Here is a 26,886-nt window from a genome sequence, read left to right as displayed (position 1 = left end):
TGAAGGTGTTGATCCACGTAGGCAGAGATACGTTCTGTGGGGGCTTGGTAACAAGCTACAATGGGGTGGCTTTGATGTTTGGGTTTGTGAATTTTAGGAAGTAGGTAGAAGTTAGAGCTGTGGGTGTTGGTGGGGTCAGGAGGTTGATGGAGTCAGGTGAAAGGTTTTGTAGGGGGCCTAAGGTTCTGAGGATTCCTTGAAGCTCCACCTGGACATCAGGAGTGGGATTACCTTGGCAAACTTTGTATGTAGTGTTGTCTGAAGGCTGACGCAGTCCCTCAGTCACATACTCCCGACGATGAAGTACCATGGTCGGGGAATCCTCGTCAGCCGGAAGAATTACAATGGATCGGTTAGCCTTCATATCACGGATAGCCAGGGCTTCAGCTGTGGTGATGTTGGGAGTAGGATTAAGGTTTTTCAAGAAAGGCTGGAAGTGAGAAATTCCTGGAAGGTTTGGAGTGGGTGATTTTGAGGAAGAGAAGATGGGTCCCGCTGTGACGGAGGACGGAACTGTTCCAGGCAGGGTTCGATTTGCATAGTGCCTTGGGGAGTTGTATCATTAGGAGCAGGATTAGGATTATTTTTCTGCGTGGCAAAGTGATACTTCCAGCAGAGACTACGAGTGTAGGACAGTAAATCTTTGATGAGGGCTGTTTGGTTGAATCTGGGAGTAAGGCTGAAGGTGAGGCCTTTGCATAGGATAGAGGTTTCAGATTGGGAGAGAGGTTTGGAGGAAAGGTTAACTACTGAATTGGGGTGTTAGGGTTCCAGATTGTGTTGACCAGAATTTTGTTTTGGGGAGAGTGGAGCTGGAAGTGGGAGACTGAATAGATGGGAGAGACTGGGTCTGTGTGCAATGAGAGGAGGTTGAGGTTTGCTGGAAAGGTTGTGGAGGGTGAGTGAGTTGCCATTCTGGGCGTGGGAAACCAGGAGATTCGATAGTTTTTTGAGGTGGAGGGTGGCATGCTGTTCTAATTTGTGGTTGGCCTGTAGGAGGATGCTCTGAACAGCCAGTGTGGATGTGGGAGAGGAAAGATTACACTCCCATATTTTACTTGCTAAGACTTGTCTGACATTTGGCATTACCCCAAAGGCCTCACACTTAAAGTTCCCATCTCTGGCTGTAACCCTTCTTTCCATCAGTCCCTATACCAGTTCCAAACCGAACAATCCATAGCCCTCACCTGCCTAATCCTTCACCTACACATCAACTCAGCCAATGAACACACCCATCAACTTCTATCCCTAATCAAAGTCCTCAATCTTTCCTCTCCCACATACACGCCAGCTGTTCAGAGCATCCTCCTACAGGCCAACCACAAATTAGAACAGCATACCACTCTCCACCTCAAAAAACTATCCAATCTCCTGATTTGCCACCTCCTGAAAGGCAACTCACTCACCCTCCATAAGCTATCCAACAAACCTCAACCTCCTCTCATTGCACACAGATCCAGTCTCTCCCATCTACTCAATCTCCCACTTCCAACTCCACTCCCCCCAAAGCCTCAAAATTCTAGTCAATATAATCTGGAACCACAACACCCCAACTCAGCAGTTAACCTTCATTCCAAACCTCTCTCCCAATCCGAAACCTCTATCCTATCCAAAGGTCTCACCTTCAGCACTACTCCCAGATTCAAGCAAACAGCCCTCATCAAAGATTTACTGTCCCACACTCATAGTCTCTGCTGGAAGTATCACTTTGCCACGCAGAAAAATAATCCTAATCCTACTCCTAATGATACAACTCCCCAAGACACTATCCAAATCAAACCCTGACTGGAACAGTTCCGTCCTCCATCACAGCGGGACCCAGCTCCTCTTCCTCAAAATCACCCTCTCAAAATCTTCCAGGAATTTCTCACTTTCAGCCTTGCCTCTCAGTCATTTTTGAAAAACCTTAATCCTACTCCCAACATCACCACAGCTGAAGCCCAGGCTATCTGTGATCTGAAAGCTGACCAATCCATCATCATTCTTCCAGCTGACAAGGGTTCCACGACCATGGTACTTCATCGTCGGGAGTATGTGGCTGAGGGACTGAGTCAGCTTTCAGACAACACTACATACAAAGTTTGCCAAGGTAATCCCACTCCTGATGTCCATGCGGAGCTTCAAGGAATCCTCAGAACCTTAGGCCCCCTACAAAACCTTTCACCTGACTCCATCAACCTCCTGACCCCACCAACACCCCACAGCTCTAACTTCTACCTACTTCCTAAAATTCACAAACCCAAACATCAAAGCCACCCCATTGTAGCTTGTTACCAAGCCCCCACAGAACGTATCTCTGCCTACACGGATCAACACCTTCAACCTATTACACGCAGTCTCCCATCCTTCATCAAAGACACCAACCACTTTCTTGAATGCCTGGAATCCTTACCCAATCAGTTACCCCCAGAAACCATCCTTGTAACCATTGATGCCACTTCCTTATACACAAGTATGCCACATCGTCCAGGGCCTCGCTGCAATGGAGCACTTCCTTTCACGCTGACCACCTGCCACCCTACCTAAAACCTCTTTCCTCATTACCTTAGCCAGCTTCATCCTAACTCACAACTTCTTCACTTTTGAAGGTCAGACATACCAACAATTAAAGGGAACAGCCATGGGTACCAGGATGGCCCCCTCATACGCCAACCTATTTATGGGTCACTTAGAAGAAGCCTTCTTGGTTTCCCAGGCCTGCCAACCCAAAGTTTGGTACAGATTTATTGATGACATCTTCATGATTTGGACTCACAGTGAAGAAGAACTCCAGAATTTCCTCTCCAACCTCAACTCCTTTGGTTCCATCAGATTCACCTGGTCCTACTCCAAATCCCATGCCACTTTCCTCGACATTGACCTGTCCAATGGCCAGCTTTACACATCCGTACACATCAAACCCACCAACAAGCAACAGTACCTCCATTATGACAGCTGCCACCCATTCCATATCAAACAGTCCCTTCCCTACAGCTTAGGTCTTTGTGGCAAACGAATCTGCTCCAGTCCTAAATCCCTGAACCATTACACCAACAACCTGACAACAGCTTGCGCATCCCGCAACTACCCTTCCGATTTTGTACAAAAGCTAATAACCAGAGCCACTTCCTCATCCCCTCAGACCCAGGACCTCCCACAGAAGAACCCCAAAAGTGCCCCACTTGTGACAGGATACTTTCCGGGACTGGATCAGACCCTGAATGTGGCTCTCCAGTAGGGATACGACTTCCTCAAATCTTGCCCTGAAATGAGATCCATTCTTCATGAAATCTTCCCCACTCCACCAAGAGTGTCTTTCCGCCATCCACCTAACCTTCATAACCTCTTGATTCATCCCTATGAAATCCCCAAACCACCTTCCCTACCCTCTGGCTCCTACCCTTGTAACCACCCCTGGTGTAAAACCTGTCCCATGCACCCTCTCACACCACCTACTCCAGTCCTGTAACCTGGAAGGTGTACATGATCAAAGGCAGAGCTACGTGTGAAAGCACCCACGTGATTTGCCAACTGACATGCCTACACTGTGAAGCCTTCTACGTGGGAATGACCACAACAAACTGTCCATTCGCATGAATGAATGGACACAGGCAGACAGTGATTGCTGGTAATGAGGATCACCCTGTGGCTAAACATGCCTTGGTGCACGGCCAGCACATCTTGGCACAGTGTTACACCGTCCAGGTTATCTAGATACTTCCCACTGACACCAACCTATCAGAACTCCGGGGATGGGAATTTGCCCTTCTATATATTCTCTCTACCGTTACCCACCAGGCCTCAACCTCTGCTAATTTCAAGTTGCCGCCCCTCGTACGACACTTGTCATTCAACAACATCTTTGCCTCGGCACTTCTGCCTCGACTGACATCTCTGCCCAACCTCTTTGCCTTTACACATGTCTTCCTGTGTCTGTATATGTGCGGATGGATATATGTGTGTGTGCGTGCGCGAGTGTATACCTGTTCTTTTTTCCCCCTAAGGTATGTCTTTCCCCTCCCGGGACTGGAATGACTCCTTACCCTCTCCCTTAAAATCCACATCCTTTCATCTCTCCCTCTGCTTTCCTCTTTCCTGATGAAGCAACCTTGGGTTGCGAAAGCTTGATATTTGTGTGTGTGTGTTTGTGTGTTTTTTTATTGTGTCTATCTACCAGCGCTTTTTCGGTATATATATATATATATATATATATATATATAAAAACAAAGATGATGTGACTTACGAAACGAAAGCGCTGGCAGGCTGATACACACAAATAAACACAAACATACACACAAAATTCAAGCTTACGCAAACAACGGTTGCTTCATCAGGAAAGAGGGAAGGAGAGGGAAAGACGAAAGGATGTGGGTTTTAAGGGAGAGGGTAAGGAGTCATTCCAATCCCGGGATCGGAAAGACTTACCTTACACGTATCCATCCGCACATACAGACACAAGCAGACATTTGTCTGTGTACGTGCGGATGGATATGTGTGTGTGTGTGTGCGCACGTGAGTGTATACCTGTCCTTTTTTCCCCCTAAGGTAAATCTTTCCGCTCCCGGGTTTGGAATGACTCCTTACCCTCTCCTTTAAAACCCACATCCTTTCGTCTTTCCCTAACCTTCCCTCTTTCCTGATGAAGCAACTGTTGGTTGCGAAAGCTTGAATTTTGTGTGTATGTTTGTGTTTATTAGCCTGCCAGCGCTTTCGTTTGGTAAGTCACATCAACTTTGTTTTTAGATATATTTTTCCCACGTGGAATGTTTCCCTCTATATATATATATCATTACCCCATGACTTTTGTCACCTCATTGTATGTATGCCATACTTATTGAAAAATAAATATTCTTTCAGTGTCATCAATTTTCTACATTAGGAACTATAGTGTAAAAATATCAATGAAAACACTCAAAACTCTGCTAGGTATAGTTATTAAGTGACGTCTTTCCAGAGACAACCAAACAGTGAGAAATATACTGATTTACAACAGATTGATTAGGCCGCCTCCCCTCCCCCCTCCCATCCCTCCATCCCCTATTGGTTTTTCGTTTCTTGACAACTAGCTATGGTGTGAAACAAGTCAACAGGTTTACAAATAATAAGATACATTTTCTCCATAACAACATAAAAGGAATTTGTTTATGTTATATTAATCTTAATCCCCCCCTCCTCCTTGCACCATGAACATGGGCCTGGCTGAGAGGGGGTGGCCATAGTGTAGGTCCATTTACAATGAAGGGGTAACTGTGGAGACACCAGACAAACACGTAGTTTCTGAAGACGGGCAGCAGCCTTTTCAATGGTTGGAGGGGCGACAACCTGGAAATTGACTTATTTGGCTTTATGACATTAGCCAATATGACCTTGTGGTGCTGTACTGCAAATGGCTGAAAGCAAGGAAAACTATGTCCATAATTTTTATGCAGCTCTATCGTATGGTTTAATGATGATGGGATCCTCTTTAAGTAAAATATCCCAGAGGTAAAACAGTCCCCTATTCCAATTTCTGGGCAGGTACTACTCAGGATGTTGTCACAAGGAAAACAAAACCGGTATTCTTCTGGTTAGAGTGTTGAACGTTAGATGCCTTAATTGGGTCAGTAGGTTAGAGAGTTCAAAAACAAAAATGGATACTTCCATAGTGGCACACATTTTCATTCACTTCCGCCGATTCCACATAAATAGGCAATACAGTTGACATCAATGGTACCTTTCATGTCCATTCCTTTCTGCCCTCTCCACCCTATGTAATAGAGTTCCTAAAGGCCCAAACTAGAAAGGAAATTTGTCTTTCTCAAAAGAAATATCCTGGTTTTTTGCTTATAAAGTTTAGGAAATTCATGGAAAATCTAAATCCAGAATGTCAGTTGGGCCTTGAACAACCATCCTCCCAAATGCAAGTCAAGTGTGTTACCTCTGTGCCACTTAACATCTAAACAAGAACTTAAGTGAAAGGGAAAGAAATAGAAAGAGATATTCACAAGTGCACATGGTGCTCCAGTTGACACACACACATAATCAATCCTTGGAATAATGTAAAGTAAATTATATCTTCAGTTATGTAAAATGCAAGTTTTATTGGCTGGATACATAATATGTTGCCTTACCTTCATGGCTCCATAGAGAAGCATTGCACAACTTACAACCTCAAACACATTCATCATAAGGCTGATGATCAGCAGCGGATATGTATCTGAAAATAGTTAAAAACTTAAATGATTTTCTTGTTCCCTATATATATATATATATATATATATATATATATATATATATATATATATATATATATATATATATATATATATATATATATATATATATATATATATATATATATATATATATATATATATATACAGGGCTATTACAAATGATTGAAGCGATTTCATAAATTCACTGTAGCTCCATTCATTGACATATGGTCACAACACACTACAGATACATAGAAAAACTCATAAAGTTTTGTTCGGCTGAAGCCGCACTTCAGGTTTCTGCCGCCAGAGCGCTCGAGAGCACAGTGAGACAAAATGGCGACAGGAGCCGAGAAAGCGTATGTCGTGCATGAAATGCACTCACATCAGTCAGTCATAACAGTGCAACGACACTTCAGGACGAAGTTCAACAAAGATCCACCAACTGCTAACTCCATTCGGTGATGGTATGTGCAGTTTAAAGCTTCTGGATGCCTTTAAGGGAAATCAACGGGTCGGCCTGCAGTGAGCGAAGAAACGGTTGAATGCGTGCGGGCAAGTCGACGAATAAAGCAAGCAGGGAGCTAAACGTACCACAGCTGACGGTTTGGAAAATCTTACAGAAAAGGCTAAAGCAGAAGCCTTACCATTTACAATTGCTACAAGCCCTGACACCCTGTGACAAAGTCAAATGCTTTGAATTTTCGGCGCGGTTGCAACAGCTCATGGAAGAGGACGCGTTCAGTGCGAAACTTGTTTTCAGTGATGAAGCAACATTTTTTCTTAATGGTGAAGTGAACAGACACAATGTGCAAATCTGGGCGGTAGAGAATCCCCACGCATTCGTGCAGCAAATTCGCAATTCACCAAAAGTTAACGTGTTTTGTGCAATCTCACAGTTTAAAGTTTACGGCCCCTTTTCCTTCTGCGAAAAAAACGTTACAGGACACGTGTATCTGGACATGCTGGAAAATTGGCTCATGCTACAACTGGAGACCAACAGCGCCGACTTCATCTTTCACAGGATGGTGCTCCACCGCACTTCCATCATGATGTTTGGCATTTCTTAAACAGAGATTGGAAAACCGATGGATCGATCGTGGTGGAGATCATGATCAGCAATTCATGTCATGGCCTCCACACTCTCCCGACTTAACCCCATGCGATTTCTTTCTGTGGGGTTATGTGAAAGATTCAGTGTTTAAACCTCCTCTACCAAGAAACGTGCCAGAACTGCGAGCTCGCATCAACGATGCTTTCTAACACATTGATGGGGACATGCTGCACCGAGTGTGGGAGGAACTTGATTATCGGCTTGATGTCTGCCGAATCACTAAAGGGGCACATATCGAACATTTGTGAATGCCTAAAAGAACTTTGAGTTATTGTATGTGCATTCAAAGCATTGTGAAAATATCTAAAATAATAAAGTTATTGTAGAGCTGTGAAATTGCTTCAATCATTTGTAATAACCCTGTATATATATGAATCTTATCTGCAAAGTGAAAACACAAGTTTAGTAAAAACAGGAAAAAAATTACATACAATAAACTCTTGATTATCGATGGGTAGATGATTGGCATTGTGGATTATCCATGGCCTATATCTCACACTTTTATTTGCAGCTGAGAATTTTTCTTTAACCTGGGAGTGATTGCAGGTGAGCAATAATCTCATATTGCAGAAAGAGTGTAGTAAATAATGTGCTGCTCAAACAGCCTCAAGCAATGCCCCATAAATGTTGCAGAAGATTGTCAGTGTTTTCTGTTCATGCTGAACAGTGTCTGAAAAGCAAAAATGAGTTGCGTTGTGTTGTTATCAATACAGCAGAAACTGAAAATAGTACAAAAACTTTAAGAAGGCAGTATTGGTGTGCAAAATCTAGCATTGATTTATAATATATGTGAAACTGCAATGCAAGATATTCATAAAAACAACCATCAGTTAACATTTATCAAGATGGAAGGCCACGAAAAGTCTTCAAAAACAGAACTAGAGAAAGTCATGTCAGAACAATTTCAACAGAAACAAGCAGAGTGCACACAAGTATTTGACTCAGTATGCGCCAACTGGGCCCCATTTTTCTTCAAAACTTTGTGGACTGAAGGGTATTTTAATGCATATTTCAGCTGGTTAACAAGATTTAAACAGAATCATGATATCTGGGCGATTGCTGTCCAAGGAGAAAAGTTAAGTGGGGATAATAAGGCTGCTTCTGAATTTTGTAATGATTTCCGGGAGATTATAACATGAGAAAATTTTGACTGAGCAAATTTACACTGCAATAGAAACCACGTCATTTTAGAAGAGTCTACCAACAAAGACTTTAGCTTTTAAGACACAGAGTACCAGCTTATAAATCAAGCAAGAAAAGGATAACTGTGTTGTTTTATGCTGATGGTATGGGAATAAATGTAGGCTTGGTTGGGATCACACAAATATAGGCTTGATTTATTTCAAAAATAATTGCTGTGTGCCGCAAGGTCAACCTGCATGGGCTGTATTATTACTGGACAATGCACTATCACATCTAAACGAAAACATTCTGAAATTAGCTGACAGGATGATATTTGTAAAATAAAACAATCAACCACAGCAAAGTCACTGAAAAATATTAATTCCAAAATTTATGAACTAAGTAATTCCAATGATGGAGAAGAGTGCTCATTAGTAATGTTAGCTGCTGTTTTTGTAAGTACTCCAGCATGTGAAACAGTTGACAAAGAAACTATTTCTGAATGGTTTTGTTGTATCGGCTGCTATCTGGTCAGCTGCAATTTCAAATACGCACGCCACCAGTCACACCACCGTGTTTCCTGCAGTTGCCACTGTGGCCTGAGGGCACTGCCATGAATGACTGAGTTGCTGTCCGTGAGATATAAGTATCCCCTCTCTGGAGCTCCAGTGGTGGGTGTATTTAAGTTTGAATTTTCATGCACAGACCCCTTTTTGCGTGTTTGTCAGTTGAATAACATTTACAGACTTCCATAGCGGTAAGGGTTTGACATCTTCTGAACAGGCATTGCATTGAAGAGTGATAGATTTATAGTTATTTTGTATCTGTATGTATTTCTACATTCAAAGTTACTGTAGCAACTGATGCTGCCACTTCAGCTACAAATTTGTGTATTATTTTTACTATTTAATATTAGATGTAGAATAAATGAATGTCTGAATTCTCTGTTTATGGACAGCATCTGTTTCACACTTCTGTATCCACTAAAGAACTACGCAGCATGCGTAGGAAGTCACAACAGGTTTGATGCCAACTGCACAGATCCATACCATTAGATGTCGAGTGACAGTGTTATTTTTCAGTGGATACAAGGAAAATCAAAGGAAGTGACTGATAGCAATGAAGATGAGAACCTTCATCTAATTACAGAAAGAGTAATCAGTCATGCATCAGCAGGTCAATAGGCCAAAGGCTTATAGGTCTATCTGGAATGGCAAGGAGATGCTCCGCTTTAGGACAAGTTGGTGATGCATAAAATTTGTAGTGCAGTTTGTAACAGATAGGCTACCTCATTGATACAGAAATCAATGCAAGACTATTTCGTTTCGAAGTAGTGTAATCTAATGTGAAGCCGAACTGTACCGTTTTGTTTGTAAGTACCCTATTTTCATACACACTGTGATTATTACAGTACAAATTATTATTAACATTAGTTAATTGATTTTAATTATGACATTCTAGTTAATTTTAGTTTTTGAACAATCCTAGTACCTTAATGGTTACTATAATTGCGAATTATTTGTTGACTTCAATTATCCATGGTTTCAAGTCTCCCATCAACACCAATAATCGAGAGGTACTGTATATTTTTATGATTAGCAAAAATGTTGATTCTTCCCCTGTATAGTGCAGTAAAAAATGAAGAGACATGTTCTCAAACTAAATATTAAGTACTTTTCACCAAGCATCATTTATTTAATTTTGAATAAATATAACACATTCAGTTCAGCACATAAATACCAAAGATATCAATCATATATTTTCTAATTGGTCAGGAATTCAACAGTACAACAAAGTGTTTAGCATTTCATTTCAGGAGGAACATGTAGCAGAGAATTTGATCTCAAGAAAACATGTTCTTGAACTTGCTGGAAGCTAGGTTCAGCAGTTCTTGTACTTTTTTTTATTACTGGTCTATTTTCATTTTTTTGATGTTGGGTGACATTCTGGTAATGTAGATGACTCAAATTTTAGGAGGAAACTTTTTGCTGGACAAAATCTTATCATATATGCATAATTACACAAATTCCTTGATGAAATTTTCTGCAAATAATCTGTAACAGTTCAATAGAAATAATAAAATACATAATTATAGCATTGTTCAAAAACAATTCTGTGTTATCCACAGACTTCAGTTATCCATAGTTTTCAAGTCCCCCCCATTACCACGGATAATCGAGAGTGAAGCATACAGATAGAGTTTTTCCTACTCATCCTGTCCAGAAAGTCTTCTCTGACCCGCAGTTCTGGGTGACTTTTCCGAAATCTGTACCTTTTCATTTACCTCCCTAGTCCTTTTCCTTCACCCCTCTTCCTTCCCCTTCAACCCTTCTGCTTGAGGAAGGAGCCACTGGTTCCAAAATCTTGTCTAATTATAATGTCCTTTTAGGTGTGTGTTCTGCCGCCACTTGGTGAATAGATTTTTTATCTATCAAATCACACTATATTGTCAAAAACTGATTGTTTTTGTTGTTATAATAATTGTAACATTAGACAAATATTCTTACAAATATTCTTTATTCTTTTACTTCATCTTGGCTCAAGATATGGCGTATTAGACACCAACAAAGATTTTCATTACCTTCTCAACCACAAAAGATTCCCAGTAGAATTAATATTTAAAACTGAATGGAACTTTATTCCTTTTAACATGTGAATTTTTATTTGAAAATGTGTAGATTATGCTTATGGAGATGTCATACATATTTTTCGCTGCTAAACCATTTCCTTTCCTTTTATATGATCAACACATACACACAGATGGATTATGCTCATAGTGTGTAAACTAATTTGTTGTATATTGATATCACATACTGCACATATTATCCATGCAACATGTTACTTACTACTTGGCAGGCATGACAGGAAATACTGAACAAATTTAGAGACATGCTGATAGCTTCATAACAGCTCAGTGCAGGTCATATGAAACTAACAGAAATCCTCAGCAGAGAGGATTAGAAAGAAAGGTGGCATCATTCTTGCGAAACACTGCTAGCTAAGACAAAAATATCTGTTGCCACCATCATCTTTCTCAATATGGTTTTCTCAATGTCTGAGGTGAACAATTGCTTTCTTCTTACGACAGGAAGAAGGCTGGTTATGGCCAAAGCCTATAACTTTTGGTTGACATTACATTCATCTTCACAGTGGAAAAATATTGTGACAACTTCACACATCATGCATGCTATTTAACCATGAAAGATGCCATAACTGATTTTCAAACACCAGAAAATGATACTTCACACCATAACATCAGCTTAAGCAAACACAAAACATTGAAAAATAAAACCATGTGAACACAGTAAGTGCCCAGCACCATTTCTGAAGCCTGAGCAATATTAGTAACAATTGGTTGTTTCAGAATATATTATTTGATAAAAAACAAAATAATGTAGCCTAACAATAACAATTAAGAAAATCCCTGAATCGCACATCTTCTGTGTTTGATTCAACAAATTTTACATCAAAGATGTGTGTACTGCAACACTGTGCACACACTCGTAAGCCACAAACTTGTATCTCAAGTACCACACACGACTGAGGTGCAGGAGGGAGGGTGTTGGAAGTGTGGTAGCCCGGCATGGGTGTGACAGCAGCTTGAAAGAGAGGTTAGTGCATCAAAAAAACTTGTCACTTGAACATGTTCTAGAAAGTTAAAATACAATAGCACGGGACGGGCTTTCAATAAGTAGTGCAATACTTTTATTCTGCAAGCAGATTGATTTTATTTTCCAATACACCATATTATTCCTCACTCTTTCCGCTACAAACCTTATTTTTCAACATAATCTCCATTTCACGTGACGGACTTACATCACTGGACCGATGACCTCAGCCGTTTGGTCCCTTCGGTATTTTCACTTACATCACCTTACTGGGAGAGCCTATAAAGCCTATGCTATACCACTCTACTGGTCGACGTAGGAGCCAACATCTTGCTGCACCGGTAACCTCCCCATCATCCGTGCACTACTTCCTGCTGAATGCATCCTCCATTAGACCAAACACTTGGAAATCGCAAAGTGTGAGATCCAGGTTGTAGGGTGGATGAGGGAAAACAGTCCAATAAAGTTTTGCGAGCTCTCTGGAGTGTCCAGACTTCTGTGAGGACTCGGCATTCGTGAAGAAGTTTGTTTGGATTTTTGTGGAAATGAACATACTTTCCTGAGGGCAGCGTAATACACTTCAGAGTCGATTGTTGCCCATGAGGGAAGGCATCGGACAGAACAACCCCTTCAGAGCCGCAGAAGACTGTCGTCACGATTATACTGTACGAGGATGTGCCACTGAACATTTTCTTCGGAGGAGAACTGACGTGGTGCTACTCCACGGATTGCTGTTTTGTTTTCCGTTCGAAGTGACGAACCCGAGCTACTTCACTTCTGACTGTGTGTGACAAAAAATTGTCACAATCAGCCCCATAACCTGCAAGCATTCCGCACAGAAGGTTCTTTGTCACTTTCTGTGACCCTCTGTTAGGCAGCGAGTAATCCAGTGGGCACACCCCTTTTAGAACCCCAACTGACGGACACTGTTCTCCGATGTGTTTGATTGTGATCTGTGGATCACTTCGAATGAGAGTGTCTGCACGTTTCAACACTGCAAAAGTCACGGCTGCGTGTGGTTATTTGGCAAGTGGGAGATTGGACAGATTTGCGAGACCTCATTGCGGTGATGAGAGATGCCTTGTCCAACAATTAACTGTGCTTTTGTTTACTGCTGGTCTCTGTAGACATTCCGCAAGTGCCTATGAATATCTGTGATGCTCCGTCTTCCTGCTAAAACAAACTCAATGACAGTTCTCTGGCCCACATTACAGACGCCATTTTGAAAGGTATGTAACTACAGGGGCTGAAGTGGGAATATTCCATTATGTACCGCAACAAATTCCGCATTTTTTCACTCACTGTTCGCCAAGAAAAAAAAAGGTGTTGCATTACTTACTGAACACACCTCATATAAAGTTATTACACTTCTCTGCAAAAGTTACAGACAAGACAGATAAAGTAACATAACATTTTACTGTGTCAGAGGAAATGAATTAAAGTTAAGGAGCATATTGCCAGTGGTCTGCCAGTCATGCACAGAAATCTGGACGTCACACAGCGTGATTATAGTGCCAAATAGGGCTGCCCCTCAACACCGGGCAGTTGAAGCGACATAGTGTGTGAATCGGCAATTAACTGTTAAGGTGGACTGTGGTAATGTTTCTCATTAGAATGTGGTCCGGGGACAACATATGGCAAGAACCATTGGGAAACTGGAAGAAAGGCGAAGTGTGATGAGTGTAGCATAGGAATTTGTTATTGTTCATAGTATTGTTTCACATTCGCAGGGAGTGTTTCAAACCACAGGTGGCAGCGCTGCCCAAAGAAGAGGACGTGGTTGACTACAGCAGTAGATGACCACTACAATGTACAACAGGCAGGAAGGGACTCACACGAAAGAGCATGGGCAACAGCAATCATATTGAACAGGACTGCAAGGCCTGTAATCTCATGCACCACAGTGGCACAACGAATTACTGGGAGCGGCTCTTCGTCCGAGAACAAGTGCATTGTGTTCTGTTGACATCATCACGTTGGCGAAACAGTTTCCAAAGGTGCCGAGGGCGTGAAGACTGGACCAACAAGGAGTGCAGCCGCGTCTTCTTCTCGGATGAAAGTAGGTTCACTCTGAGTAGTGATTCCCGGCGCCATTCACATTGCCAATGCTGGGAACATGCACCCAGGAACATTGTCAAGCATAATCGTTTTTGTGGGCAAGGTAATATGGTATAGGGAGCCACTGGTCAACATTACTGAGTGACTGTGTTCCTTCACCGTGTACGTCTTTACAGGGGCGGACCAAGAGAGGTGGGACAGTGGACAGCACACTGGACAGCACACTGGACTCGCATTCGGGAGGACGATGGTTCAAACCTGCGTCCAGCCTCCCGATTTAGGTTTTCCGTGATTTCCCTAAATCGCTTCAGGCAAATGCCGGGATAGTTCCTTCGAAAGGGCACAGCCAACTTCCTTCCCTGTCCTTCCGCAATCTGGTGGGGCCGATGACCTCACTGCTTGGTCCTCTTCCCCAAATCAACCGACCAACATTATAGGGGTGCTTTCGTCCGTGACTTCATTTTATAAAGATGGCAAATGCACGGCCGTATGGGCCAGATTAGGTGGAGGAGTTTTGGAACGAGAGGATATTCAGCAAATGGACTGAACTGCCGTTCTCTGGACTTCAGTGTCACAGACCACGTGTGCGATGCATTGATGAGAGCACGTCCACATACCCCAAGGACCACGCAGCAGTTGTCAACAGAGCTAGTGGGGGAATGGAACGCCCGAACAAAAGAACTCGTTAGTAACCTTGTGGCCAGCATGGCAGCATGTTTCAGAGCAAGCAGTTCTGTCCACGATGATAACACACCCTATAAGCACCATCTACCACCTTTTTAGTGCCATTGGTGCCACCACATATCGCAATGACTCCAATGCAATTATTGTCTTTGAATAAAAGTGACATTTTTGTTCGTCCCATTGTGCCTGTCTCTCAGTTACCTTCTATGATATAATGCAGCGTTCTTTCTATGTATCGTCCAAGTTTCATCGAGACACATTATTTGACAGCGACACATCATTCGACAGTTACTTTCGTTCTTAAGTTTTGCACACTAATATATGCATGTAAGCTTCCCCATTTTTTCATTTGTAGTTCTGGCAAACAAAGAAAAGTTCGGAGTAGCTATTAAAATCCATGGAGAAGAAATAAAAACTTTGAGGTTCGCCGATGACATTTTAATTCTATCAGAGACAGCAAAGGACTTGGAACAGCAGTTGAACGGAATGGACAGTGTCTTGAAAGGAGGATAAAAGATGAACATCAAGAAAGGCAAAACGAGGATACTGGAATGTAGTCGAATTAAATCGGGTAAAGCTGAAGGAATTAGATTAGGAAATGAGACACTTAAAATAGTAAAAGAGTTTTGCTATTTGGTCAGCAAAATAACTGATGATGGTGGAAGTAGAGAGGATATAAAATGTAGACTGGCAATGGTAAGGAAAGTGTTTCTGAAGAAGAGAAATTTGTTAACATCGAGTATAGATTTAAGTGTCAGGAAGTCGTTTCTGAAAGTATTTGTATGGAGTGTAGCCATGTATGGAAGTGAAACATGGACGATAAATAGTTTGGACAAGAAGAGAATAGAAGCTTTCGAAATGTGGTGCAACAGAAGAATGCTGAAGATTAGATGGGTAAATCACATAACTAATGAGGAGGTATTGAATAGAATAGGGGAGAAGAGGAGTTTGTGGCACAACTTGACAAGAAGAAGGGATCGGTTGGTAGGGCGTGTTGTGAGGCATCAAGGGATCACAAATTTAGTATTCGAGGGTAGCGTGGAGGGTAAAGATGAATACACTAAGCAGATTCAGAAGGATGTAGGTTGCAGTAGGTACTGGGAGATGAAGAAGCTTGCACAGGATAGAGTAGCATGGAGAGCTGCATCAAACCACCACCACCACAACAACAACATCTAGGCCCAGATAGGAGATAAGTTGTCACCCCACTCAGGAAAAGCGTTTTGCTAAAACCCGCGGGAAAACGTGTAGTAGAAGTAAGACAGTACTTATTGAACCACCCTCGTAACACTGGGTGCCAGGACTTACACATGATCTCCAGTGAGTTGAGGTACGGGCGGCGAAGCAGGTTGGCCTCCTCTGGGTCGAAGACGCGCTGGAGCGTCTGGTCGTTGGAGCCTCCCATGTAGTCGCCCGTCTCCCAGCGGTACGCCATCGTCGCCAGCTGCACCACGCTGGCGGCCTACGGCACACACACAAAACACACTGCACTCGGTACCACACTGCTGGTAACGGGGGGCGAGGGCCACACTGGTGCTCACATCTGGCCGAGGGCGTCGCTCTGTGAGCGGGGAGCGTCGTTCTCCTTCAGTGCACCAGCCGTCTGAAGCTGTATGAGCAGGCGGGAGAGCAGAATGGAACGAGAGGCTAATCTTCTGTACCGCGACATGACAGTTATGCAGAAAACTGTAACACTCCTCACAAACGAAAAGTACGAGGGTTGGAACTTTAATAGTGCTAACTATTTATCCGAGCGGGATTAGCCGAGCGGTCTCAGGCGCTGCAGTCATGGACTGTGCGGCTGATCCCGGCGGAGGTTCGGGTCCTCCCTCGGACATGGGTGTCTGTGTTTATCCTTAGGATAATTTAGGTCACGTAGTGTGTAAGCTTAGGGACTGATGACCTTAGCAGTTGTCCCACAGGATTTCACACACATTTGAACATTTTTTTGCTATATGTACAAGAATATGGTAATTCCATGTTGTATACAGAGCAAAGTTGGTGTCGTTGTAGCGTGGATCCTTTCGTATAATGACGGAATATGGCTGTGATTTGAAAATGACATGAAATAGAGATGTTACAAAAATGCTTGACAATGACGCTTAGTCGAAATTAGCGAATTATATATACGTCGCGTTACAGCCTACTAAGGACAATGTTTACGTATACTATAGCTCAAAATGGGTGACCGACATGTTAGACCCTCTTTCACTAGTTTATATTCTGTGCTCAGCAGACTTATGTCCGCACCCGTTAGCTGAGTGGAAGCCGGCACGGTAGCTCAGCGTGTTCGGTCAGAGAGCTGGTTGGCCTCTGTAATAAAAAACTGAGTGGAAGGATCAACAAACGAACTTGAACGGATGTCGTGTGACGTCCGCAACGATCATACACACACAAAAAAGCGGTCAGCGACCGCGTTCGATTACCGGCTGGGTCGGAGATTGTTTTCCCTCAGGGACTGGGTGCTGTGTTGTCTTAACCATCATCATTTCATCCACATCGACGAGCAAGTCGCCGAAGTGGCGTCAAATCGAAGGACTTTCACCCGGCGAACCGTCTACCCGACGGGAGGCCCTAGTCACACGACATTTACATTTTAGTAGACTGTTCATTGCATTCGAAAGATCCTGCAATTTTCTTCACGTTCATAGGAGATGGCGGTGTTCCCAGCTGCTGACGGGCGTCCCGCTTCCCACGCCCGGGTTCCCGGGTTCGATTCCCGGCGGGGTCAGGGATTTTCTCTGCCTCGCGATGACTGGGTGTTGTGTGATGTCCTTAGGTTAGTTAGGTTTAAGTAGTTCTAAGTTCTAGGGGACTGATGACCGTAGATGTTAAGTCCCATAGTGCTCAGAGCCATTTGAACCATTTTCGCTGACGGGCGTTGATATATATCAATGGGGACAGGTGAAAATGTGTGCCCCGACCAGGACTCGAACTTGAGATCTCCTGCTTACATGGCAGACACTCTATCCTTCTGAGCCACCGAGGGCACAGAGGATGGTGCGACTGCAGGGACTACCTCCCGCACGCCTCCCGCGAGACCTACACTCTCACCTTGCATGTCCACACACTACATGCGTAGTGTCCCACCCCCAACACACTCATTATTCGTGGAAGACATTCTTACCAAGTCCCGGAGCAGTTCGGGGAATATGTGTGTCCATCCGCACAGAAGAATTAGTTCATGGTCGGTATTGCAGAACTATACACTTAAATGGATATGGTGTCTGTTCTTTGGGACATGTCCGAAAGAACAGACACCATATCCATAGAAGTATATTATTTTTGATATCCTTTCAGCTTGCACTTTAATCTCACCTCAGAAGTGGGTAATTACGAGGGTTGGAATTTTAATGGTGGCAACTATTTATTTACAGCTCGTACAAAATAGATACGTGTTTCAAAGTTTTACTGACCTTCAAAGTCGTCACCAGCATTGTGCATTACCCGTTGCCAGCGATGTGGAAGTCGTAGGATGCTCTTAGCAGTGCCAGTTGTGTTGACAGTTCGAGCGGCGCGGTCTATTGCGCGACGAATTTGTAGCAGTTCTGAAGCGAATGCCGCGAAGTGTTTCCTTCTGTTTAGAAATCGAGTTGAACTCACGAGGGCTTAAGTCAGGGCAGTGTAGTAGGTGGTATAGCACTTAGCAGCCCCATCACTCAAACAAATCAGTAACAGCTTGCACTGTACGTCCTTGAGCATTGTCCTGCAAAATGATGGTCAGGTCCTGCAGAAAGTGTCATCACTTCTGTCTCTAAGCTGGTCGTGGGTTGTGTCCGAAAGATGAACAGCACAGAGACACAAGTGATGACACTTTCTGCAGGACCTGACCATCATTTTGCAGGACAATGCTCAAGGACGTACAGTGCAAGCTGTTACTGATTTGTTTGATTAATGGGATTGCAGAGTCCTATACCACTTACTGGACTCCCCTGGCTTAAGCCCTCGTGATTTCGATTTCTAAACTGAAGGAAACACTTCACGGCATTCCCCTGAGAACTGCTACAAATTCGTCGGGCAATAGACCGCACCGCTCGAACTGTCAACACAACTGGCACTGCTAAGAGTACCTTACGACCTCCACATCGCTGGCAATGGGTTATACACAATGCTGGTGATTATTTTGAAGGTCAGTAAAACTTTGAAACACGTATCTATTTTGTACGAGCTGTAAATAAATAGTTGCCACCATTCCGTATTTCTAGATTTCCGGAAAGCTTTTGACACCGTTCCTCACAAGCGACTTCTAATCAAGCTGCGGGTCTATGGGGTATCGTCTCAGTTGTGCGACTGGATTCGTGATTTCCTGTCAGGAAGGTCGCAGTTCGTAGTAATAGACGGCAAATCATCGAGTAAAACTGAAGTGATATCAGGTGTTCCCCAGGGAAGCGTCCTGGGACCTCTGCTGTTTCTGATCTATATAAATGACCTGGGTGACAATCTGAGCAGTTCTCTTAGGTTGTTCGGAGATGATGCTGTAATTTACCGTCTAGTAAGGTCATCCGAAGACCAGTATCAGTTGCAAAGCGATTTAGAAAAGATTGCTGTATGGTGTGGCAGGTGGCAGTTGACGCTAAATAACGAAAAGTTTCAGGTGATCCACATGAGTTCCAAAAGAAATCCGTTGGAATTCGATTACTCGATAAATAGTACAATTCTCAAGGCTGTCAATTCAACTAAGTACATGGGTGTTAAAATTACGCACAATTTCAGTTGGAAAGACCACACAGATAATATTGTGGGCAAGGCGAGCCAAAGGTTGCGTTTCATTGGCAGGACACTTAGATGATGCAACAAAAAATAAAGAGACAGCTTACACTACACTCGTTCGTCCTCTGTTAGAATATTGCTGCGCGCTGTGGGATCGTTACCACGTGGGATTGACGGAGGACATCGAAAGGGTGCAAAAAATGGCAGCTCGTTTCGTATTATGACGTAATAGGGGACAGAGTGGCAGATATGATACGCGAGTTGGGATGGAAGTCATTAAAGCAAAGACGTTTTTCGTCGCGGCGAGATCTATTTACGAAATTTCAGTCACCAACTTTCTCTTCCGAATGCGAAAATATTTTGCTGAGCCCAACCTACATAGGTAGGAATGATCAAAATAAAATAAGACAAATCGGAGCTCGAACAGAAATGTTTAGGTGTTCGTTTTTCCCGCGCGCTGTTCGGGAGTGGAATGGTAGAGAGATAGTATGATTGTGGTTCGATGAACCCTCTGCCAAGCACTTAAATGTGAATTGCAGAGTAATCATGTAGATGTAGATTAAAATTCCAACCCTAGTCATTACCCACTTCTGAGGTGAGATTACAGTGCAAGCTGAAAGGTTATCAAAAATATATAGATATGGTGTCTGTTCTATCGGACATGTCCTAAAGAACAGACACCATATCCATTTACGTATATAGTTCTGGCAATACCGACCATGACCTCCTTCTATGCGGATGCACACATATTCCCGAACTGCTCGGGGCTTGGTAAGAATGTCTTCCACGAGTAAGGAGTGTGTTGGGTTGGGACTCTACGAATGTAGTGTGTGGAGATACAAGGTGAGAATGTGGGTCTCGCGGGAGGCGTGCGCAAGATAGTCCCTGCAGTCGCACCATCCTATGCCCTCGGTGGCGCAAAAGGATAGTGAGTTTGCCATGTAAGAAGGAGATCTCGAGTTCGAGTCCTGGTCGGGGCACACTTTTTCATCTGTCCCCGTTGATATATATCAACGCCCGCCAGCAGCTGAAGGTATTAATATAATTCTAATTTCATCAAAAATAATACCCGCTAAGAACAGTACCATCTTCTATGAACGTGAAGAAAATTACAGGAACTTTCGAAAGCAATGACCAGTCTACTAAACTGTGAATGTCGTGTGATTAGGGTCTCCCGTCGGGTAGACGGTTCGCAGGGTGAAAGTCTTTCGATTTGACGCCACTTCGGCGACTTGCTCGTCGATGTGGATGAAATGATGATGATTAGGACAACACAGCACCCAGTCCCTGAGGGAAAACAATCTCCGACGCAGCCGGTAATCGAACCCGGGCGCTGACCACTTTTTTGTGTGTGTATGGCCGTTGCGGACGTCACACGACATCCGTTCAAGTTCGTTTGTTGATCCTTCCACTCAGTTCTTTTATTGCAGAGGCCAACCGGCTCTCTGACCGAACACGCTGAGCTACCGTGCCGGCTTCCACTCAGCTAACGGGTGCGGACATAAGTCTGCTGAGCACAGAATATGCACTAGTGAAAGAGGGTCTAACATTTCGGTCACCCATTTTGAGCTCTATTATACGTAAACATTGTCCTTAGTAGGCTGTAACGCGACGTATATATAATCCGCTAATTTCGACTAAGCGTCATTGTCAAGCATTTTTGTAACATCTCTATTTCATGTTATTTTCGAATCACTCTTAATTGCAAGTAAAAAACAGCCATATTCCGTCATTATACGAAAGGATCCACGCTAAAACGACACCAACTCTGCTCTGTATACAACATGGAATTACCATATTCTTGTACATATAGCAAAAGAATGTTCAAATGTGTGTGAAATCCTATGGAACTTAACTGCAAAGGTCATCAGTCCCTAAGCTTACACACTACGTGACCTAACCTAAATTATCCTAACACACACACACCCATGCCCGAGGGAGGACTCGAAGCTCCGACGGGACCAGCCGCACAGTCTACATATAGCAAAGCTCACTGTGTAGGTGATCCTTTTGTAAAATTACGAAATATGGCTACTTTATACTTGTAATTAAGAGTAATTTGAAAATGACATGAAATAGAGATGTTAAAAGTCTGCTTGACAATGACGCTTAGTTGAAATTAGCAGAAAGCATGATTATACAAACATCGCATTACAGCCTACTGCGGGCCATGTTTTCGTTTATTAAGCAGCTGGAGGCTGTGGATCCCCACAAATACAACATTTTATGTACACTCCTGGAAATGGAAAAAAGAACACATTGACACCGGTGTGTCAGACCCACCATACTTGCTCCGGACACTGTGAGAGGGCTGTACAAGCAATGATCACATGCACGGCACAGCGGACACACCAGGAACCGCGGTGTTGGCCGACGAATGGCGCTAGCTGCGCAGCATTTGTGCACCGCCGCCGTCAGTGTCAGCCAGTTTTCCGTGGCATACGGAGCTCCATCGCAGTCTTTAACACTGGTAGCATGCCGCGACAGCGTGGACGTGAACCGTATGTGCAGTTGACGGACTTTGAGCGAGGGCGTATAGTGGGCATGCGGGAGGCCGGGTGGACGTACCGCCGAATTGCTCAACACGTGGGGCGTGAGGTCTCCACAGTACATCGATGTTGTCGCCAGTGGTCGGCGGAAGGTGCACGTGCCCGTCGACCTGGGACCGGACCGCAGCGACGCACGGATGCACGCCAAGACCGTAGGATCCTACGCAGTGCCGTAGGGGACCGCACCGCCACTTCCCAGCAAATTAGGGACACTGTTGCTCCTGGGGTATCGGCGAGGACCATTCGCAGCCGTCTCCATGAAGCTGGGCTACGGTCCCGCACACCGTTAGGCCGTCTTCCGCTCACGCCCCAACATCGTGCAGCCCGCCTCCAGTGGTGTCGCGACAGGCGTGAATGGAGGGACGAATGGAGACGTGTCGTCTTCAGCGATGAGAGTCGCTTCTGCCTTGGTGCCAATGATGGTCGTATGCGTGTTTGGCGCCGTGCAGGTGAGCGCCACAATCAGGACTGCATACGACCGAGGCACACAGGGCCAACACCCGGCATCATGGTGTGGGGAGCGATCTCCTACACTGGCCGTACACCACTGGTGATCGTCGAGGGGACACTGAATAGTGCACGGTACATCCAAACCGTCATCGAACCCATCGTTCTACCATTCCTAGACCGGCAAGGGAACTTGCTGTTCCAACAGGACAATGCACGTCCGCATGTATCCCGTGCCACCCAACGTGCTCTAGAAGGTGTAAGTCAACTACCCTGGCCAGCAAGATCTCCGGATCTGTCCCCCATTGAGCATGTTTGGGACTGGATGAAGCGTCGTCTCACGCGGTCTGCACGTCCAGTACGAACGCTGGTCCAACTGAGGCGCCAGGTGGAAATGGCATGGCAAGCCGTTCCACAGGACTACATCCAGCATCTCTACGATCATCTCCATGGGAGAATAGCAGCCTGCATTGCTGCGAAAGGTGGATATACACTGTACTAGTGCCGACATTGTGCATGCTCTGTTGCCTGTGTCTATGTGCCTGTGGTTCTGTCAGTGTGATCATGTGATGTATCTGACCCCAGGAATGTGTCAATAAAGTTTCCCCTTCCTGGGACAATGAATTCACGGTGTTCTTATTTCAATTTCCGGGAGTGTATTTTGATCTAGCTTTGCAAGGACGTTCTACATCGAAAATAAGGTTGCTAAGACAATTCTTAGTTTTTGAAGAAAAGTCGACGTCAAAGTTGATGAGAGAAAATCGTATTTTCAACGCTAGGCGTTGAAAGCTCGTCTAAAATCGAACCTTCTAATAACATATTAGGGGTCAGAATGAGATTTTCACTCTGCAGCGGAGTGTGCGCTGATATGAAACTTCATGACAGTTTAAAATTATGTGCCGGACCGAGACTCGAAGTCGGGACCTTTACCTTTCGCGAGCAAGTGCTCTACCATCTGAGATACTCAAGCACGACCCGTCCTCACAGCTTCAATTCTGCAAGTACCTCGTCTCCTACCTTCCAAACTTCACAGAAGGTCTTCTACGAACCTTGCAGAACTAGCATTCCTGGTAGAGCACTTGCCCGCTAAAGGCAAAGATCCCGAGTTCGAGTCTCGGTCCGGCACACAGTTTTAGTCTGCCAGGAAGTTTCAACATTTCAGGGGGTCCGAAGATAATAATGTTCGAGTTATTAAAGTTTTTGTGTTTTCACGCTGTAGCTAGGCTACCCGTCATTCTAAACGTCTAGCAGAGCGATCGAGCGGTCAAAGCATTAGAGCACAAAAGTACTGTCCCGTGTTTGATTCTGGGCCATGTTTTTTCTTCATTGGATTTTCGGTGTATCTGATAATGGAAACACCTTTAAAAAAAAAATACAACATCGAGAGGTGTGATTAATAACACAGTTCTACAAAATAAAATTTTTTTTTCGTTGCCAGGGAAGTTTGAACGAAAATGGGATATTGTTATGATACTCATTCCGAGTATATTTGTACTTTTTCCAAATTGGCTCTGGTTTTTGAGATATAGGTTATTTGTGGAAATGAGAGTTTCATGTGGATAATATCGACTGCAGGGTCCATATATGGTGTAATGTATTTGTCACCTGTTTTTTAATTAGTGATATTGTACTATCTTTATTAAACAATTGTGCTCAGGGAGTGCATCTGTGTGGTTGAGGATTACATCATGCAAACATCACACTGTCAGCATGTGTTCAGTCCTGTTGTGTGGTGCGTGTGTTGAAGATATTGAGGGTTGTGCAGATTTGAATTCGGCAGTACTCGACATTCATTTGTTGGCCGAGGTAATCCCCGCAACAGCCGATAGGTAGCGTTCAGTGTAAACAAGAAAAATGGCGATGGTCGAAAGTCACACACATGTGCAGTGCAGCTTCAAGGAGATAGAACCTTTTCATCGTGACGTAGCAAATAAGAGGTGAGTATTCATTTCACACAAAACAATTAATGATGTTTGTTGGATGTGATTGACATGCAAATACAAGAAAGTTCTGCATAATATGTAGTATTTGTGCAATTTTGTTTTAGGAAAACATGAGTTCTTCACGCCGTCTTTGCGTGAACCATCTAGATGAGTTCTGCTACATTTGTGGTGAATACGTTCTTCAAAAGAACAGGAAGAATATCGCTCCTTTTGTGAAGGAAGCGTATCTGGCATATTTCGGAATTAAACTTGGAGATCAAGACAAGGCGTGGGCACCCCATAAAGTTTGTAAATGCTGTGTGGAGTGCTTACGGCAGTGGACAAAACGAAAAAGGAAAAGCTTAAACTTCGGAGTGCCTATGGTATGGCGAGAGCAGAAGAACCATACAGATTATTGCTATTTTTGCATTGTTAATGTGAAAGGTTTTAATAGGTTCAAAAAACGAAAGTGGGAATATCCCGATTTGGAGTCAGCAAGAAGACCGGTGGTGCACATCAACGATGTTCCTGTACCAACCTTCACAACATTACCCACGCTAACATCATCAGATGACGATGTGCACGGCGAGGAATGTACAAGTAGTGGTTCGGAATACGAAGGACGTGAGACACAACCCCAGCAGTTCGACCAGAAGGAGCTCAGTGACTTGATACGAGAACTCAATCTTTCAAAGCAAGCATCAGAACTCTTAGCATCCAGGCTTAAGGAAAAGAACTGTCTTCATCCAAGTGTTAAAATAACAGCTTACCGGACGAGAGAAGAAAACCTTCTTCCATACTTCAATCAAGAAGAGGTTATAGTGTATTGCAGCAATATACCTGGACTTTTACTTGAATTGGGGCTGCTGGAATATAGACCAGAGGACTGGCGTCTCTTCATAGACAGTTCCACTAGAAGTTTAAAATGTGTTCTCCTACACAATGGCAATCGTTACGCATCTATTCCAATTGCCCATTCAACAAAACTTTGTGAAGCATATGCTAACATCAAGATGGTTCTGCAGAAAATTCAGTATATGCAGCACCAGTGGTTGATTTGTGTTGATTTGAAAATAGTGAACTTCTTGCTTGGACAACAAATGGATACACAAAGCATCCATGTTTTATCTGCATGTGGGATAGTGGGGCAAAGCACGAACATTGGAAGCAGAAAACATGGCCTCCAAGGGAACATATGGCTGTTGGTGAAGCAAACATCATTAATGAACCTCTGGTTAGTAGGGACAAGATTGTTCTTCCACCATTACATATTAAGTTAGGACTAATGAAGCAATTCACCAAAGCTTTAGACAGAAATGGTAATTGCTTCACATACATCTGCAATACGTTCCCTGGACTCAGTAGTGAAAAACTTAAGGCAGGAATATTTGATGGTCCTCAAATTCGCAGGCTCATCAACGATACCAATTTTACAAGTGTCATGACTGTCACTGAAGCATCGGCCTGGAACAGTTTTGTCGCTGTTGTAAAATGTTTTTTGGGCAATCATAAAGCTCCCAATTACGAGGAACTGGTCAAAAACATGCTCACTAACTTTCAAAACTTAGGAGCTAACATGAGCATAAAATTGCACTCCTTCACAGCCACTTGGATCGATTTCCTCGTAATCTAGGTGATTTCAGTGAGGAACAAGGAGAGCGGTTCCATCAAGATATGAAAGGAATAGAGGAAAGATATAAAGGAAGATGGGACAGGCATATGATGGCAGATTATTGCTGGAATCTGCAACGTGACTGTTCTGAAGAGACCTATAAAAGGAAAGCGTGCAGGAAGCGGTTCGTCATGGACGGAAAATGATATGCTTATAGAGAAACTTTTCAATTATGTTTTATACGTGGACAAATGCCTATCAGGTTTTCATAGAAGCTATTTATAAATATTATTTTCTTTTTTCTTTGTAGTTTGTAGCGCTCGAGTTCAGTATTAGCAATTTTTTCTAATTTTTTGAATAAATCATGCATTATCTCAAAAACTAGAGCCAAACTGCATAAATGGTTGCTATATTCGTCCTCAGCACCACTAACCCATCCTAAAGCCACTCAAATATCATTGGCAAGAAAATGAGTGTTGACCAGTGTAATGAGATATGTATAATGTATTGACAGTTGTTTTCATTGTGATACATGACACACGATGATATGACTTTCGTAGACGATGACGCTGCGCCCACCTGCACCGTGAAGGCTATACCACCGAAATGTACCTCGCCTTGTCAGCCATGTGACGTCTCCTATTTCCGACAAGTGAGTAATTTCATCGCACGACTTCAAAATCACCGATCTCACAGCAGAGCAGAGAATTACAAGATAGGGCGGATGCTATTAAAATTCATGCATTGGTGCATAACATGCTGCAATGCCTGTCTTTCAAGGTGTAATTTTATACGCTCGGTACGCATCCAAATCGCTATCTGACAAAGATCTCTTTTTAGCAACGTGAATCACATATATTTTTCAAGAACAATGTATTCTAAAACAT

At 43.5% G+C, this 26,886-nt stretch overlaps 1 protein-coding gene across 1 annotated transcript in view; it reads right to left on the bottom strand.

Annotated features, from left to right (window-relative positions):
- Positions 1 to 26,886, bottom strand: part of LOC124717092 (lysosomal-associated transmembrane protein 4B-like) — a 233,836-nt gene that overhangs the window by 20,404 nt on the left and 186,546 nt on the right. The window contains exons 3-4 of the mRNA XM_047243797.1: positions 16,068 to 16,221; positions 6,090 to 6,175 (exon numbers count right to left, since the gene is read on the bottom strand). Of these exons, the coding sequence (XP_047099753.1) occupies positions 6,090 to 6,175; positions 16,068 to 16,221 (240 nt within the window). The remainder of the gene's footprint in view (positions 1 to 6,089; positions 6,176 to 16,067; positions 16,222 to 26,886) is intronic.

The sequence above is a fragment of the Schistocerca piceifrons genome, chromosome 9, assembly GCF_021461385.2.
Source record: "Schistocerca piceifrons isolate TAMUIC-IGC-003096 chromosome 9, iqSchPice1.1, whole genome shotgun sequence".
Taxonomy (NCBI): domain Eukaryota; kingdom Metazoa; phylum Arthropoda; class Insecta; order Orthoptera; family Acrididae; genus Schistocerca; species Schistocerca piceifrons.
The sequence above is the reverse complement of the archived record's forward strand: the minus strand, read 5'-3'. Positions and strand labels throughout refer to the sequence as shown.